Source organism: Vicia villosa, linkage group LG5 (genome assembly GCF_029867415.1).
Source record: "Vicia villosa cultivar HV-30 ecotype Madison, WI linkage group LG5, Vvil1.0, whole genome shotgun sequence".
Taxonomy (NCBI): Eukaryota; Viridiplantae; Streptophyta; class Magnoliopsida; order Fabales; family Fabaceae; genus Vicia; species Vicia villosa.
The window spans coordinates 157,792,371-157,807,565 of record NC_081184.1 but is presented as its reverse complement, the minus strand read 5'-3'; the positions used below and the strand labels follow the sequence as shown (position 1 = coordinate 157,807,565).

Here is a 15,195-nt window from a genome sequence, read left to right as displayed (position 1 = left end):
CACACTATTTCATGTTATTCAGAATTATCAATAAATTGAAAAATCTTATTCCTAATTCAAACATTCTAGTACACGTGAACATAATACAATGAAATCAAAATAGTAATGATTCAAGCATTTGTAGACGCAGGAAAATCTTTTACACATTTTTTGAAAATATTAAAGGTGTACTTAAATTAGGCATACTTCACACACAATCCCCTGCCAAAGCATTACTCAAGCCCATTTGGTCTCAATCAATAGAAAACTATAGGTTACCTTCCTCCTACCCATCCAGCCTATCATCACAAAAACCTAACATTCTATCATCACACTTCTGAAGAAAAAAGTCTAACACCAAAAATCAAACAAGGAAAAAATTAACAATCAACCCGGCTCATAAAATCAATTTTCTTGTCCCTTAATCTCATCACCACCTTGATCACCTTTCAGTACCTATAGGCATTTGGCTAGTAAGGACCCTCAACTGACACAGTGATGTAATCATCCTGCGATTATGAAAGCTTGGTGATTTTAGCTCCAAACTTGCCAATGGGAAGTGCATCCACCTTCTCATCAACATGCTTAGGCAAAACATAAACCTTTTTTTTCATACTTTCCAAATGAGCAATGACCTGGTAGGTAAAAGAGCGGTATATCACAAAACTAGGTGTCTAGTGGCACATCCCAAGTTCATCAATAAACCCTTTGCCAATACAATGATACAATTTTTGGTCTTAGGGAAAACCCACATGTCGGTATAAGGCTTGATAGTGATATGCTTCAAACTAGGACCATTCTCAAGGTCGGACATCGGGCATAAACTTGTCCTTAAATCATATAAAAGCTATTGCAAAAATTGTTGTCCTAATTACACAAGGAATCGAGAAACTTCCTAGATCCTTTTGTTTGGGAGACAAATTATTCTGAATTATGGAATTGTAGTTTGGTATCAGTGCTATTGTCTCGTGGTCTTCCAATTTCTGCTTGTTAGATATTATTTCCTTAAGAAATTTTGCATACAAAGGCATCTGAGATAAAACCTATGTGAATGGAATGTTAATGTGGATTTTTTTTAGCTATTCCACAATTTTCTTAAATTGTGCCTCTATCTTGGCCTTTGCAAACATTTTCGAAACATAATATGTGTTTAATACGGAGGATGAGCAAAATATGCTTCTTTCTTTTCCTCTTCTTCTACAACCTTCTTCATAGGTGGTGTTGGTTCATTATCCTCAATTTTCTCTCGTCATTCTCATCTACGTCATCTAACTGCTTACCACCTCTCACTGTTACAATATTTACATGATCTATCGGCTTTTGTTCAAGATGTCCCGAGAATATTACAGGAGGGGGACATGAAGTTGATTGTTGCTGATCTACTTGAAAGATTTGAGTCTCTAGCATTTTGTCATGGATAGTTGTAGAGTTTACTTTAGACGCCAATTGTCTAAGGATGTCATTTGTGTGCAAGTTTTGATTTTTGAATTCCCCGTTCTCCTTGATTTGAGCTATAATGAAATTTTCCATCAGTAGTTCGAGGTTGGACTTTCGAGGGGGCAGTTCTGCCCATTTGTCCTTGAAAACTAGGAGGTCCTATGGATGGTTGGGAAAAGTTATTCTAATAGGAAAAGTTTGGGTGGTCTCTCCATCGAAGATTATAGGTATTGGAATACGAGTTCCCTCTCTGGTTACTGTTACCATGGTTAATAGTGTCACATGTTCCTCCCGCGGATATCACTTAGTATGCAGTACCAATATGATTGGCTACTCCGCAAATCTCACATGTTGGTTGACAAGGCCCACAACGTTAACACTCAAATTATCAATAAATTTAAATAAAGTTTCAATCTTAGCGTTTATATGGTCTAGGGACTCACCTCATATAAACCTCCTTTTTGGAGAGCTTTTTCAGCATGACATGTTCGCTTCCCCATATGTAATGTGAAGATGCATATCACTAGGGGGATTGTTGCATGTCCGTAACACATGTATGGGAAGCACCCCTAATACGGTTATTTTGTTGCTTGTCTTATCACTTTTATTTATTATCTTTTATTAAGTCTCCCTCATGTTTGTACATCTTTGAATCAAGCTTGAATCGATTCCCTATTTGTTTTAGCCTACATAACTCAATTGTTATTTGCCTCAGATTTATTTGTTCAAATTGTATATTTCAAACATCATCACATCAACCATACCCTTTGAATATATGCTTGACTTCTATGAACATTCCTACTTTCGTGTAGAAAATACGTGTTTAAAACATAAAATTGAAGCAAGTAGAAACCTCTCGTTATTAATAATTCAGCCGAAAACCTACTCATTCTTTGTTTAATTAAAAACTTGTTTAGTAGTAATTAGAATCGTAAATATGGTGAATAGACAATAACAGTAAAAAAGAAAACAACTTATTAAAACATGTATTACACTGTACAAAAGATCAAGTGCCCCCTAGAAACTTTTACAAGCTTCAAATGTAGTAGAAAGATTATGTGGAACCCTAAAGTAATCTAAATGTGGTAAATTGTGTGAGAGTTTACAAAGGATATACTAGGTGTTTATATAGCCCCACACATTAATTTGACTTAATTTCACACTTAACTAAGCCATTAATTTCCCATAACTAGCCAGAATGCATAAAACCAAAATAGTCAAAACAAGGAAGTATGGCAATTTTACCCCCGAAATCATAATTAGGTGTTGGTGATAATTAAAATTATGGTCGTAGTTATAGTTACGGGCTGGCTGTAATTTCATCAGCTCATAAAAAAATCCTTTTTAGAGTGCAAATTACAGCCATAATTGGAATTACGTGTTGGTCGTAATTTGCGCTGATCTTTACTTAGTTCTTTGTCTTTTTTGTTGTTCTTTGTGCTTATGGTCCTAATAGCTTATCATATGGCTTAAATTCACCTAATATCCTTTGTGTTTTCTGGTGGATCACGGTTCTAAAAAGTTTGCCACAGAAGAAATTACCGGGTCGAGTCGCGGATCGGTACGCTTTCTTTAATACGTTTCGCGGTACTGCCCAAATTATGCAAAGCAGCTCTTAATAACCACGACGCCTCTAGGATAAAACAGTCCAGTTCTATACTATACGATTACTACTTGCACGGTAGATAATCGGTCTAGAAATACACCCTCAGATGGTACTAAGACCATTCAAATATGGTATACATACCATCTTAGTATCTGGTATAACAACCAGTCGTAGTAATTTTTCAAACCAAGAGAAATTTCAATAATTCTCTAAAGAGAATCCAAAAAAAATTATACTTGATAATTTCTCAACTCAAATGAGGAGAAATTAGCATTATTCTCTAAGGAGAATTCAAGAAAGTACTCGGAAAATTCAACGAGTAGAAAGAAAGGGGGAGAAGTTGGCGCTTCGACAATTCGAAAGACGCAGAGTTATGAGAATGAGGAAGGAAAAACTCAAAATAAGTTTTTGGTGTGTTTTGAAACGAAACAAGTGACTTCCTTATATAATGAAGTAAATTAGCCAAGATTTATAATCTAAGCAATGTGAGACTAAGGAGTTTTTTCAACTAATATACAATGTGGGACTTGACTTAATGAACTTTTTCAATTCATCTCCCTATATTGGAATATATGCATAATGTTCCAACAATCCCCCACTTGAATTTAAAACAGTGTTTCAGAAATAACGTCAGACTTTTCTAAGATTGTGCATAAGCAGAGGTGTCTACGACTTGAACCTTTGCGTAGCAAGTAGGATTCCGATTCAACAAGAGTGACACTATTGTCTTGAACTCTATCTCAGACATCAGACCCGCACACAACCTTTTCTTAAGGTGTATTCTTAATAGCCCGTGCTTTTAATGGCCCTGCACGTGTATCCCGGTTTAGTGAAGGCTCTAGGAATTCTGCCTCGAAATTCCATAGGAACCGGCCTCAGTTCCACAATCACATAGGTGAGTCTATCAAGAGTACTCCTGTAGCCTAGGTACTCCCTCATACAGAGTATAAATCTCATTAAGAGTTTCTATTATCTCATCCTCTTATTACTTCAGGATTCATACTTCTTTTATTTACTCTAGCATGATCGCCTCATATTACTCACAACTTGTTATTACCCATTGAACCTATTTCTTGGGATCTCCAGTCATTTAGGTCGGGTTACCATCATGAGCAACTCATTTCTGTATAGGCATTAGTCCCATCTTTTTAGATGTATTATGGACTTTCTCTCTAGCTAATCCTTTCGTCAAAGGATCTGCTAAGTTTTCATCAGTGCGTACATGATCCACTCTTACAGCTCCTTTAGAGATACAATCTCTAAGGGTGTTGTGCTTTCTTCTTATTTGACGTCTTTTACCATTATAATAACGGTTCTCAATTTTTGCAATAGCCGCGGTACTATCGCAGTGGATCAACACAACTGGCATTGGTTTTTCCCGTAAGGGAATCTCAGCTAGCAAGCAATCTTAACCAACTTGCTTCTTCACTAGCATTTACTAATGCTATCATTTCAGACTCCATCGTGGAATGAGCCAGGAAAGTCTGTTTCTTTAATTTCCAAAATACAGCTCCTCTAACTATGTTGAATACATAGCCACTACTAGCTTTGGAATCACCTGACAAGGTATTTCAATCTGCATCACTGTATCCTTCAAGTACAACAAGAAATTTCTGATAAGGTAGGCCGAGTTCTATGGTCCTTTTAAGGTATCTCATGACTCGCTCAATAGCTTATCAGTGCTCGTTACTCGGTCTACTCGTAAATGTGCTTAACAATCCTACGACATATACAATGTCGGGTCTAATACAATCAGTGGCATATCAAAGATTGCCAATGATGCTCGCATATTCAGTTTGTCTCACACTTTCACCAGTGTTCTTAAACAGTTTCACACTTGGATCATATGGTGTGCATACAGGTTTACAATCAAAGTATTTATATTTCTTTAAGATCTTTTCCACGTAATGTGATTAATCCAAAGAAATTCCTCGTTCGGATTTTGTGATCTTGATGCCAAGAATCGCACTCGCTTCTCCGAGGTCTTTCATATCAAAGTTGTTGCACAACAATGATTTCATACCATTAACGGCGTGAATGTTTGATCCAAATATAAGTAGACCGTCTACGTATAGACATATGATAATGCAAATGCGATTCTCAGATTTGTAATAAACGCATTTGTCACTTTCATTCACTTTATACTCATTCAATATCATTAAGTTATCAAACTTTTCATGCCATTGTTTAGGAGCTTGCTCTAATCCATACAGAGATTTGTCTAACTTACAGACCTTGTTTTCTTGTCCATGGATCACAAACCCTTCTGGTTGTTCCATATAGATTTCTTCTTTTCAGTCACTGTTTAACAAAGCAGTTTTAACATCCATTTGGTGTACTATTAAATTATAAATAGCAGCAATTGAAATAAGTACCCTAATGGATGTTATTCTAGTGACTGGAGAAAAGGTATCGAAGAAATCTACATTTTCTCGTTGTCTAAAACACTTGGCTACAAGGCGAGCCTTGTATTTATCAATAGTTCCATCAGGTTTTAGTTTCTTTTTCAAAACTCATTTACAACCGATTGGTTTGCAACCAGGAACCAAGTCTACTAAGTGTCAGGTCTTGTTAGATTCCAGAGAATCTATCTCATCATTAATAGCTTCTTGCCATAAGTCTACATCCATAGATGACAGTGCTTCTTGAAGATTTATTAGATCTTCTTCTATATTATAGGCCGCATAATCAGGCTCATAGTCATTAGAAACCCTTACTCTTTTACTTTGTCGAAGTTTTGTTTCTACATTGTTGTTGCTTTCTGTGTTTCTTATCACAGGAATATGACTCGATTGAGTGCCCCCACTATTTCTTGATTTGAAGGGAAATTTGTCTTCATAGAAATCAACATCATTTGATTCTATGATCACTTTTGCATTTAGGTCATAAAACCTATATGCCTTACTGTTTGTTGCATACCCGATGAGTACACATTCATATGCTCTACTAGCGAGTTTAACTCGTATTGGCCAGAATTCTGACATAAGCTAGACATCCCCAAGTTCTCAAATAAGACAAGTTTGGTTGTCTTTTCTTTAATATCTCATAAGGATAGATATTAATTTTTGACTTGGGAACTCTATTCAGGACATAACAAACATTCAGTAAAATTCCCCCACTAGTGAGGTGCAGCACCAGAAATCATCATAATTGCAACAACAAGTTCAGTAAAAGTTCTATTCGTTCTTTCTGCTTTACCATTTATTTTAGGGGAATATGGAGCAGTCGCTTCATGTACAGTTCCATGTTTATAAAAATTATTAAATAAACTAGAATCATACATATTACCTATCACTACAAATTCTTACTGAATTATTTTAAAATTCTTTACAAATTTTAAAAACTTATCAATTTCATTCACAAAAATATCATTCTTTCTGATGATGGTGTACAAAACTACCCCAATAAACTGACTCAATCTTGCCTTATTTAGAAGAAGGAAAAAAAACATAAACATGATTCTTTTTAATCTCGGGAGCATACATGACATCCTTCAAGATTGAAGTCTTTTTAAGGTGGACCTTGTTCCACTTCTCCAATATCGACAACATTAGTGGTGTGGATATCTTCTAACAACACTTTCTTATTTTTAGTATTCGTGTATGTTTTAAACATAACACGATCATAACAAATACGACGAGAGATGCCTGTGTTTATCCACCAACAATCATATCTATCAACCATGTTTATTTCAATGATCATATGAATAAATTTTTCATTAGCCAGGTTAACCCGTGCATTACGGGCTACACCAAGTTCAAGCATTACAAGATACATTTCTTAGTCATATGACTTAGTTTTCCACAGTTGAAACAAAAGGAAAACAACGTCATTTCTTTGAGGTGGTGGTTGTTGTCTAGTTGGAGCAATTGGGGCCATAGAAGGGTTCCCATTCTTAATTCGGTTCACAATATTGCAGTTCTAATTCTATAATGATTTGCCATATGGCTTTAGAACCACACCGAATTTATTTTTGTTGTTTAAAACAACCAAGACTTTTCTATTTAATCATGTCTCTGATATTCTTCTTTAATGAGAATAATCAGTCTCTAAATAAAAATTATTTTATTTTCTAACAAGGTATAATTCATAAAAACTTTCAAACTAGGGGCAGTTTGTCAATAATAAAAGAAATTTGAATTGTAAATATAAGTACATACCTTTAGTGATGATCTTATGAGCAATCTTTTGAAATTTGTGACTTTGGATTTCCACGAACCTTTCATCCTATCATCTGATACTTCATGTAGCCGCTAAAATAATTCTTTTGTTCTCCTGCTTCTTCAATGTCATACTTGTTTTTCAGAGCCTCTTAAACATATTTTGAAGTATCACAGTTATTGTAATAGTCATACAGATCATTTATGATTCCATTCAGAATGTTATAATCATTCTTTCTATAAGGTGATTTCTTTCCTAAGCTGTAAATTGTTTGCTTTAACCTGTGCAACAGATTCAACTTCAACACTATTATGTGTTCCTTTTGAATTCTCAGATTCTTACCGTTAGTTTGTTCGGTTGATCCAGAAGGAGCAACAAAATGTCCTCGGTCAGAATGTTAGTTATATTTTTCAACATTAAGAAGAAAATCATCATTTGTTTTGCTAACATTTGAAGTGACATTTCTCAAACATCAATAGTTTTTCAAAGAAAGTATCCACAGAAGTACCAATAATTTCTTCAGTAGCCATGGCAATTCGAAACATCTTAAAATTGTTGGATCACGGTTCTAAAAAGTTTGCCACCGAAGAAATTACCGGGTCGAGTCGCGGATCGGTACGCTTTCTTTAAGACGTTTCGCGGTACTGCCCAAATTATGCAAAGCAGCTCTTAATAACCACGACGCCTCCAGGATAAAACAGCCCAGTTCTATACTATACGATTACTACTTGCACGGTAGATAATCGGTCTAGAAATACACCCTCAGATGGTACTAAGACCATTCAAATATGGTATACATACCATCTTAGTATCTGGTATAACAACCAGTCGTAGTAATTTCTCAAACCAAGAGAAATTTCAATAATTCTCTAAAGAGAATCCAAAAAAAAATTATACTTGATAATTTCTCAACTCAAATGAGGAGAAATTAACATTATTCTCTAAGGAGAATTCAAGAAAGTACTCGGAAAATTCAACGAGTAGAAAGAAAGGGGGAGAAGTTGGCGCTTCGACAACTCGAAAGACGCAGAGTTATGAGAATGAGGAAGGAAAAACTCAAAATAAGTTTTTGGTGTGTTTTGAAATGAAACAAGTGACTTCCTTATATAATGAAGTAAATTAGCCAAGATTTCTAATCTAAGCAATGTGGGACTAAGGAGTTTTTTCAACTAATATACAATGTGGGACTTGACTTAATGAACTTTTTCAATTCATCTCCCTATATTGGAATATATGCATAATGTTCCAACATTTTCTAAAAACACAAACAAACAAATCAAAGTAATAATGAAGAAAAAGATAGATGAAATTAAAGGGGAAAAACATAGATATAGACTTACAACACAGATAAGAACATAGTAATTGACTTAAAACACGACCAAAAATGGGTTTATCATATACTCGCACCATTATTAGAATAATTTGATGTAAGTCCAGTTAATCGGGTGCAGTTCCAAATGAGTTATGGCTGAGTGATTTAGAACATCCACCTCAAAGTCATTGAAAGAAAGGAAAAAAATTATCAAAGAAAACTGGCATTCAAGAATAGAGATAATTCATCCATCATACCATTATACTTGTTACACACCTCGGTGAAGATATATTCTTGACTACCCTGGTCGGAGAAAACGGAGATGATATCAAATGTCTCTTGATCTACCCACATTGTTGAGTTGTCTCTTATCGCGTCTCGGACTCCTATACAAGAGTTATCCATTTAAAAGTCCTGCCATCATATAAATGGAAACCACCATAAAAGAAGTGGAGCTGATATAAAACCGAATATCGCATCTTTGTCAAAATTTATCTATGACAAAGAATTTCATGAAGGTCTGAAACCCTAACATATTTGCATAGTAGACATTGTCACTTAATGTCCTACCATCAATAATGAGTGAGTTTCTTCTTCAATACTCATTTCTCCATAAATCCTAGCAAAGCAAATAGATGTAGAGGGAGAAAAAGGTTTTGAGTTGGTACCTTAAAGGAGATAAACTCGAAAGTTTGCTTGTTTAACACTCCTCCAGAAGAGGTGGCGCAAATTGGTTGAAACGATAAGTCGCTGATGGATGTTAACGAAGATGAAAGATGTTGTAAACACAAAAAAAAACAGTTTTCAAGATTCACGGACAACAAAAAGGGATATGGCAAGTACATGGCACTCCATATATCTTATAACAAGGCAACCACGCAATCCACATTAATAGATATTGGAAAGCTCGAACCACACCACAAAAGGTCGAGATCTTACTTCAGATAGGTCAAAATACCCAAATACTCTAGTATAAGAAGGCACCATTGTTGTTGGGCATAGGGCCACATATCAAGGTTCCCCTGTTAAACGTTGTTAATCACGAGAAAGGCATTTCAACACTATTGGCGTCCCATCGAAGCTCTTATGCTTCATCTACGAGTATGAACAAGGGCTTGAGCGGCAATTATTATGGGTCGCTCACAAGACTCGCGATAAAAGGCCCAATACTTAGCATAACGCAGAAAGGTGTGTGTAACATGTGATACTTCACCTTAGTTGAGGGCACGTGATTTCAACCTCCCGTACACTTTCAACAATTGGATCTAATCGAACGGTCACTCGCATAAGGCGTTTTATCTCATGGGGAGATTTTAACCCTCCATCCTATATAAAGCTCAACGCGCGTTATTTCAGGTATTCATTCATTCACGCATTCAAACTACTTTCATACTCATTCACTGACTTGATTGTTGGAGTGCTAACATTGCATGGCCACCCATATTTCGTCCTACCGGAAACTCACTTCACCACATCGAAATTCAAGTTCGATTGATCTTCACCTATCTCTGATTCCTGTAGGAAATAGATAAAAATTATCGCCAAATAAAATTGATTTAATAGACTATGTAAGACTACTCACACAATTTGAGTAAGTGTTGTTTCTCTTGAACATGGTTATGTGTTGGGCCGCTGAAGACCCTATGGTTTTGTGATGCCCTGCTCCTTCACCAACTTAAGTTGTAGAATGAGAGGAATAATGTAAAGCATGAAAATAAGGTTTACGTTTTGCCTAAAACACCTTGATGAGAAGCAGACCAACTTAGTGATATGCTCACCAAGCTCTCTCGTCTGATTATTACATTAGATTGCCACTTGAGGGTCCATACACACCTGCAACAAATACGGATACAACATAGAAGTTTATATTTAGTGTCTGCCTTAAAAAGAAAAAGAAATTAAAATATTCCTAAGACTAATATCTAATAATCAGTAGTTTGACTCATAATAATATTCTAACCATCAAATTAATCTCTTTTTTCTTAGTCGGAAAAAATTGCATTTTCTAGGTGACTTATATTTTATTGTTAATATATTATCGGCTTATTTGATAGCCACTTAGCTTTAAACTGATCAACTTAGAAATACATTATAAAAATTATTTTCTCCAAACACTACTTCCATGATCACTTCAGTTAATAGTTTAATCAAGCTTTTATTTAATAGATTATTTTAAAATGTTCAATACAGTATTTAATCTTGGACTATTTCTGAAAAATTCTACCCTACTAAAATGAACAATTCACTTTAAAATATTAGGTAAATCATATCAAATATTATAATATACAAAACCAAATTATAAAAATTTTAAAATAACAATATTCATGTTACTCTAGGGAGATTCATATTCAATTTGAAGAGAAATTTTTTAAAATAAAAAACTAACATGTGAATAACCTATCTATACCTATTGTCATAAAGTTTGTGTAAATATAGTAAGTTCATGCTCCAACACTCCGTATTAAACTCCATTTTAAAATGAGTCGTTAAATTTTTTTGCATATTACTGTTTTAAATTTTAATATATCAATAAATTTTAATATATCAATATTATAAATATGTTGAAAGTAGTGTAGAAAATAATAATAATTAAAAGATATAAATTAAAAAAATAGCAATCATTTTATTTTTCAAGTGAAAATGACATTTGTTTTAAAACAAATTTTATTAGCTAAAGCAACACCCATTTTAAAACTCATTTGGAAGCAAAAGAGTACTACCGAAGATTGTAAGTTGGTGTATTCAACTTTCAAACAGTAACTTAAGTGTTGAACACTTACTAGATTATGAAGAGAAAAATAGTTGGACTGTTATAAAGCCACCGGTTTGTTTTCTACTGGAGAAGATAAAATATGAAAAAGTAACCAACCAACGCCCGTTTGTGCTATTCAGCGTTATCAACAAATTAAAAAAAAAATCCTAATTCAAACATTTTAGTACGCGTGTGAACATGAAAATGATACAGCGAAATCCAGATACTACTATTAAAATTCAAACATTTCTAGACGCAAGAAAACGTTTTACTCATTTTTTAAAAACATTAAAGGTGTACTTTAAATTACCCACACAACCCCCAACCAAAGCATTATCCAAACCCATTTGGTCTCAATCAAGAGAAACCAATGGATTATCTTCTTCATACCCATCCCAATCTAACATCACAAAAACCTAACATTCTACAATCACAATTCTGAATAAAATCTAACACCAAAAATCCAACAAGGAAAGATGAAACAATCAAAAGGTTTCATAAAATTAATACTCTTGTCCCTCAATCTCATCACCACCTTGATCACCTCTCAGTACCTGTAGGCAGCTGGCTTGTATGGACCCTCAACTGGCACACTGATGTAATCAGCCTGTGATTGAGTAAGCTTGGTGAGTTTAGCTCCAAGCTTGCCAAGGTGAAGTGCAGCAACCTTCTCATCAAGATGCTTAGGCAAAACGTAAACCTTCTTTTCATACTTTCCAGACTTCCTCTCATTCCACAACTCAAGTTGAGCAATGACCTGGTTGGTGAAGGAGCAGGACATCACAAAACTAGGGTGTCCGGTAGCACATCCCAAGTTCATCAAACGACCCTCTGCCAAGACAATGATGCCGGTGTTGGTCTCAGGGAAAACCCACCTGTCGGTTTGAGGCTTGATGGTGATTCGCTTCACACCAGGGTAGTTCTCAAGGCCGGACATATCAATTTCATTGTCAAAGTGACCAATGTTACAAACAATGGCATTGTTCTTCATTTTCTTCATGTCACTAAGCATGATGATGTCCTTGTTACCAGTGGTGGTAACAAAGATATCAGCATAAGAGACAACATCATCCAGAGTCAAAACCTGGAATCCTTCCATGAGAGCCTGAAGGGCACAGATTGGATCAATTTCAGTCACAATCACACGAGCTCCAGCTTGCTTCAAGGCAACAGCACAACCCTTTCCAACATCTCCGTATCCACAGACAACACCAACCTTTCCAGCAATCATAACATCAGTAGCCCTCATCAAACCATCTGGAAGAGAGTGACGGCATCCATACAAGTTGTCAAACTGATACAAAACACAAACACAGTTAGATCAGAAAATGAAAATCCATATCATAGTTAGCTACATCACACAAGTAACTTTCAAAATATCAATTACATAATCATTTGATAAATTCAAGATCTAATCCCTAGCTATATCAATTAAACACAATAACACATACCAAACCTGTTCTAGGACATTAATCAAACAATTGGCAGATCTAAAGCCTAGCTATATCAATTATACACAATTACACATACTAAACTTCTTTCAAGACATTTATCAAACAATTGGCAGATCCAAAACTCAATACTCAATTCCACATCCTATACACTCTAATCCACACTAATTTACATAACATAAACCAGATCTGAATCAAACCCAAAACCCCAAGCATGAAAATCATGAACTTCTACTTAAAACGAAATTATTAAACCCCAGATCCAAACTAAAACATGAACAAAAAACAGATCTAAGTAAAGAAACTGACCTTGCTCTTGGTGACAGAGTCGTTGACATTAATAGCAGGGAACAAAAGAGTTCCACTAGCTTGCATCTGATAAAGCCTCTTAACACCAGTGGTAGTCTCCTCCGAAACACCAACAAGTCTCTCCTTCATCTTTCTGTACCTTTGAGGGTCAGTCTTCAAACCATCTCTAATGATGGTAAGCACAAGCTGAAACTCAGCGTTATCAGTAGAGCTAGGATCAGGAACCTCGCCGGTCTTCTCAAAAAGCTCTTCAGCCTTAACTCCCTCATGGATCAAAAGAGTAGCATCACCACCATCGTCAACAATCAGATCAGGACCACCACCGGGACCCCAATCCAAAGCGCGTTCAGTACACCACCAATACTCCTGTAGGGTTTCACCCTTCCAGGCGAATACAGCGGCGCTGTCACGTGCTATGGCGGCGGCGGCGTGGTCTTGGGTAGAGAAAATGTTGCAGGAGCACCAACGGACTTCAGCGCCGAGGGCGGTTAGGGTTTCGATGAGGACGGCGGTTTGGATGGTCATGTGAAGAGATCCGGTGATTCTGGCTCCTTTGAAGGGCTGGGATGGGCCGAACTCGGTCCTGCAGGAGATGAGTCCGGGCATCTCGATTTCGGCTAACTCGATTTCGAGACGGCCGAAATCGGCTTGAGAAAGGTCTCTGACCTTGTACTCACGGCCAGCGGTGGTTTTCTCTACTGTAAGAGACATGGTTGATTACACTGAACACAGTTGTGAAGAAGAAGAAACTGTGTTAGTGTAACGGATTGGAGAGAGAGGAGAGTGAGAGGTGAGGGATGAAGTGGGAGTGAGAGTGGGTATAAATAAGGGTTTAAGATATTGGGAGTTGGTGGACTAGACTGGACCGGACCGGATCAGGCCGGACCAGATCTGGTTTTTCTTACCGTTTTAAATATTATGGACTTGAAAATAAATTAAATTAAATCATCGTAAGTATTTCAAATTTCAGTCAATTTGCAATACTTACTCATCCTTTTTTTAGTTAAAATCAACTATCAATCAATCAATCAACTATCTACCCATTACTAATCAATTGAGCATACTACCAATAGTGCCCTTTTCTAAAATAAAAATCAACTATCAACTATCAACTATCAATCAACTATCTACCCATTACTAATCAATTGAGCATACTACCAATAGTGCCCTTTTCTAAAATAAAAATTACACTACCAAAAGGACACTATAGTAATTAACTAAATAAAAATTTCTTACCTATCACACTAAATGCTTTTGCAAGGTGGCATCATTGTTACTCATTGTTCAGACCCAAATCCTATTCTCTCTCATTGTACTTTATTTTCTACTTCTCTCTCCATACAACCCCTTTCAGTTCACGTCTCTCTTTCCCTCCTCTACACCCTATCCTGTTGCCGCCCTTTCTCCACCCCATCACCACCCCCGATTGCGAAACCAAACGCATATCCGTTCTTCCCATCTCACGACCTTCCTAATAAATTGAATAGTGTTTTTTTCGGCGAATCTTGTCTTCGAACACCCATTTTCATTCTCCGATCCTCATAGCTCGAAACAGAAAAAGAAAACATTTTTCTTTCTCTTCTCCGAATGCTCTCTTTAGAGACCCAAACATCTTTTATTTTGGAGCAATTTTATGTTGTTTTCGGCATTTCTCTATTTTCCATATTCTGATTATGTGATGTGTCTCCTAATGGTTTGTGTATATTTTCACGCAGGTTTACAGTTACCTGCAGTTATTCAGGTGTTGGTGATTTTGAATCTACATGTTTAAAGATCCCTTAGTTATTTTTGATTTTTTTGAGAGCTACAATTTCATTACTATTGTCTTGAGCTGTAGGTTATGCTTTACATAATGTGTGTTGTTTATTATAGTATAACTAAATATATATTTCAATGTTTACATTACTTTGCTTTTTTTACAGGAATGCAATTTTATCATGGAAACATGGGTAAAATGGAATGCAACTTGAGATTGGAAACTTGACCGTGCCTTGATCTACAAAGACGTCGTAGTTTGGTGAGTTGCGAGGAGGGTACCATTGGAGTCTACACTATACTGTATGGCATGATGCTTTTTTAGAATTGTGATTGGGAAATTTTTAGTTGTTGTGTTTCTTGGCTTCATTTCGTTTACATAATACTTTCTCAAAATTACAATTGGAAAAGGTTTAGCTACTGCGTTTCCTGA

At 35.9% G+C, this 15,195-nt stretch overlaps 1 protein-coding gene across 1 annotated transcript; it reads right to left on the bottom strand.

The window, feature by feature from the left end:
* Nucleotides 1–11,493: 11,493 nt before the first annotated feature.
* On the bottom strand, nt 11,494–13,808 carry LOC131603439 (adenosylhomocysteinase-like). Its single transcript, XM_058875746.1, has 2 exons — nt 13,008–13,808; nt 11,494–12,541 (listed from the first exon to the last, which is right to left on the bottom strand). Exons 1-2 carry the CDS (start codon nt 13,716–13,718, stop codon nt 11,795–11,797), a joined length of 1,458 nt encoding a protein of 485 aa, XP_058731729.1. The 5' UTR covers nt 13,719–13,808; the 3' UTR covers nt 11,494–11,794.
* Nucleotides 13,809–15,195: the final 1,387 nt, after the last annotated feature.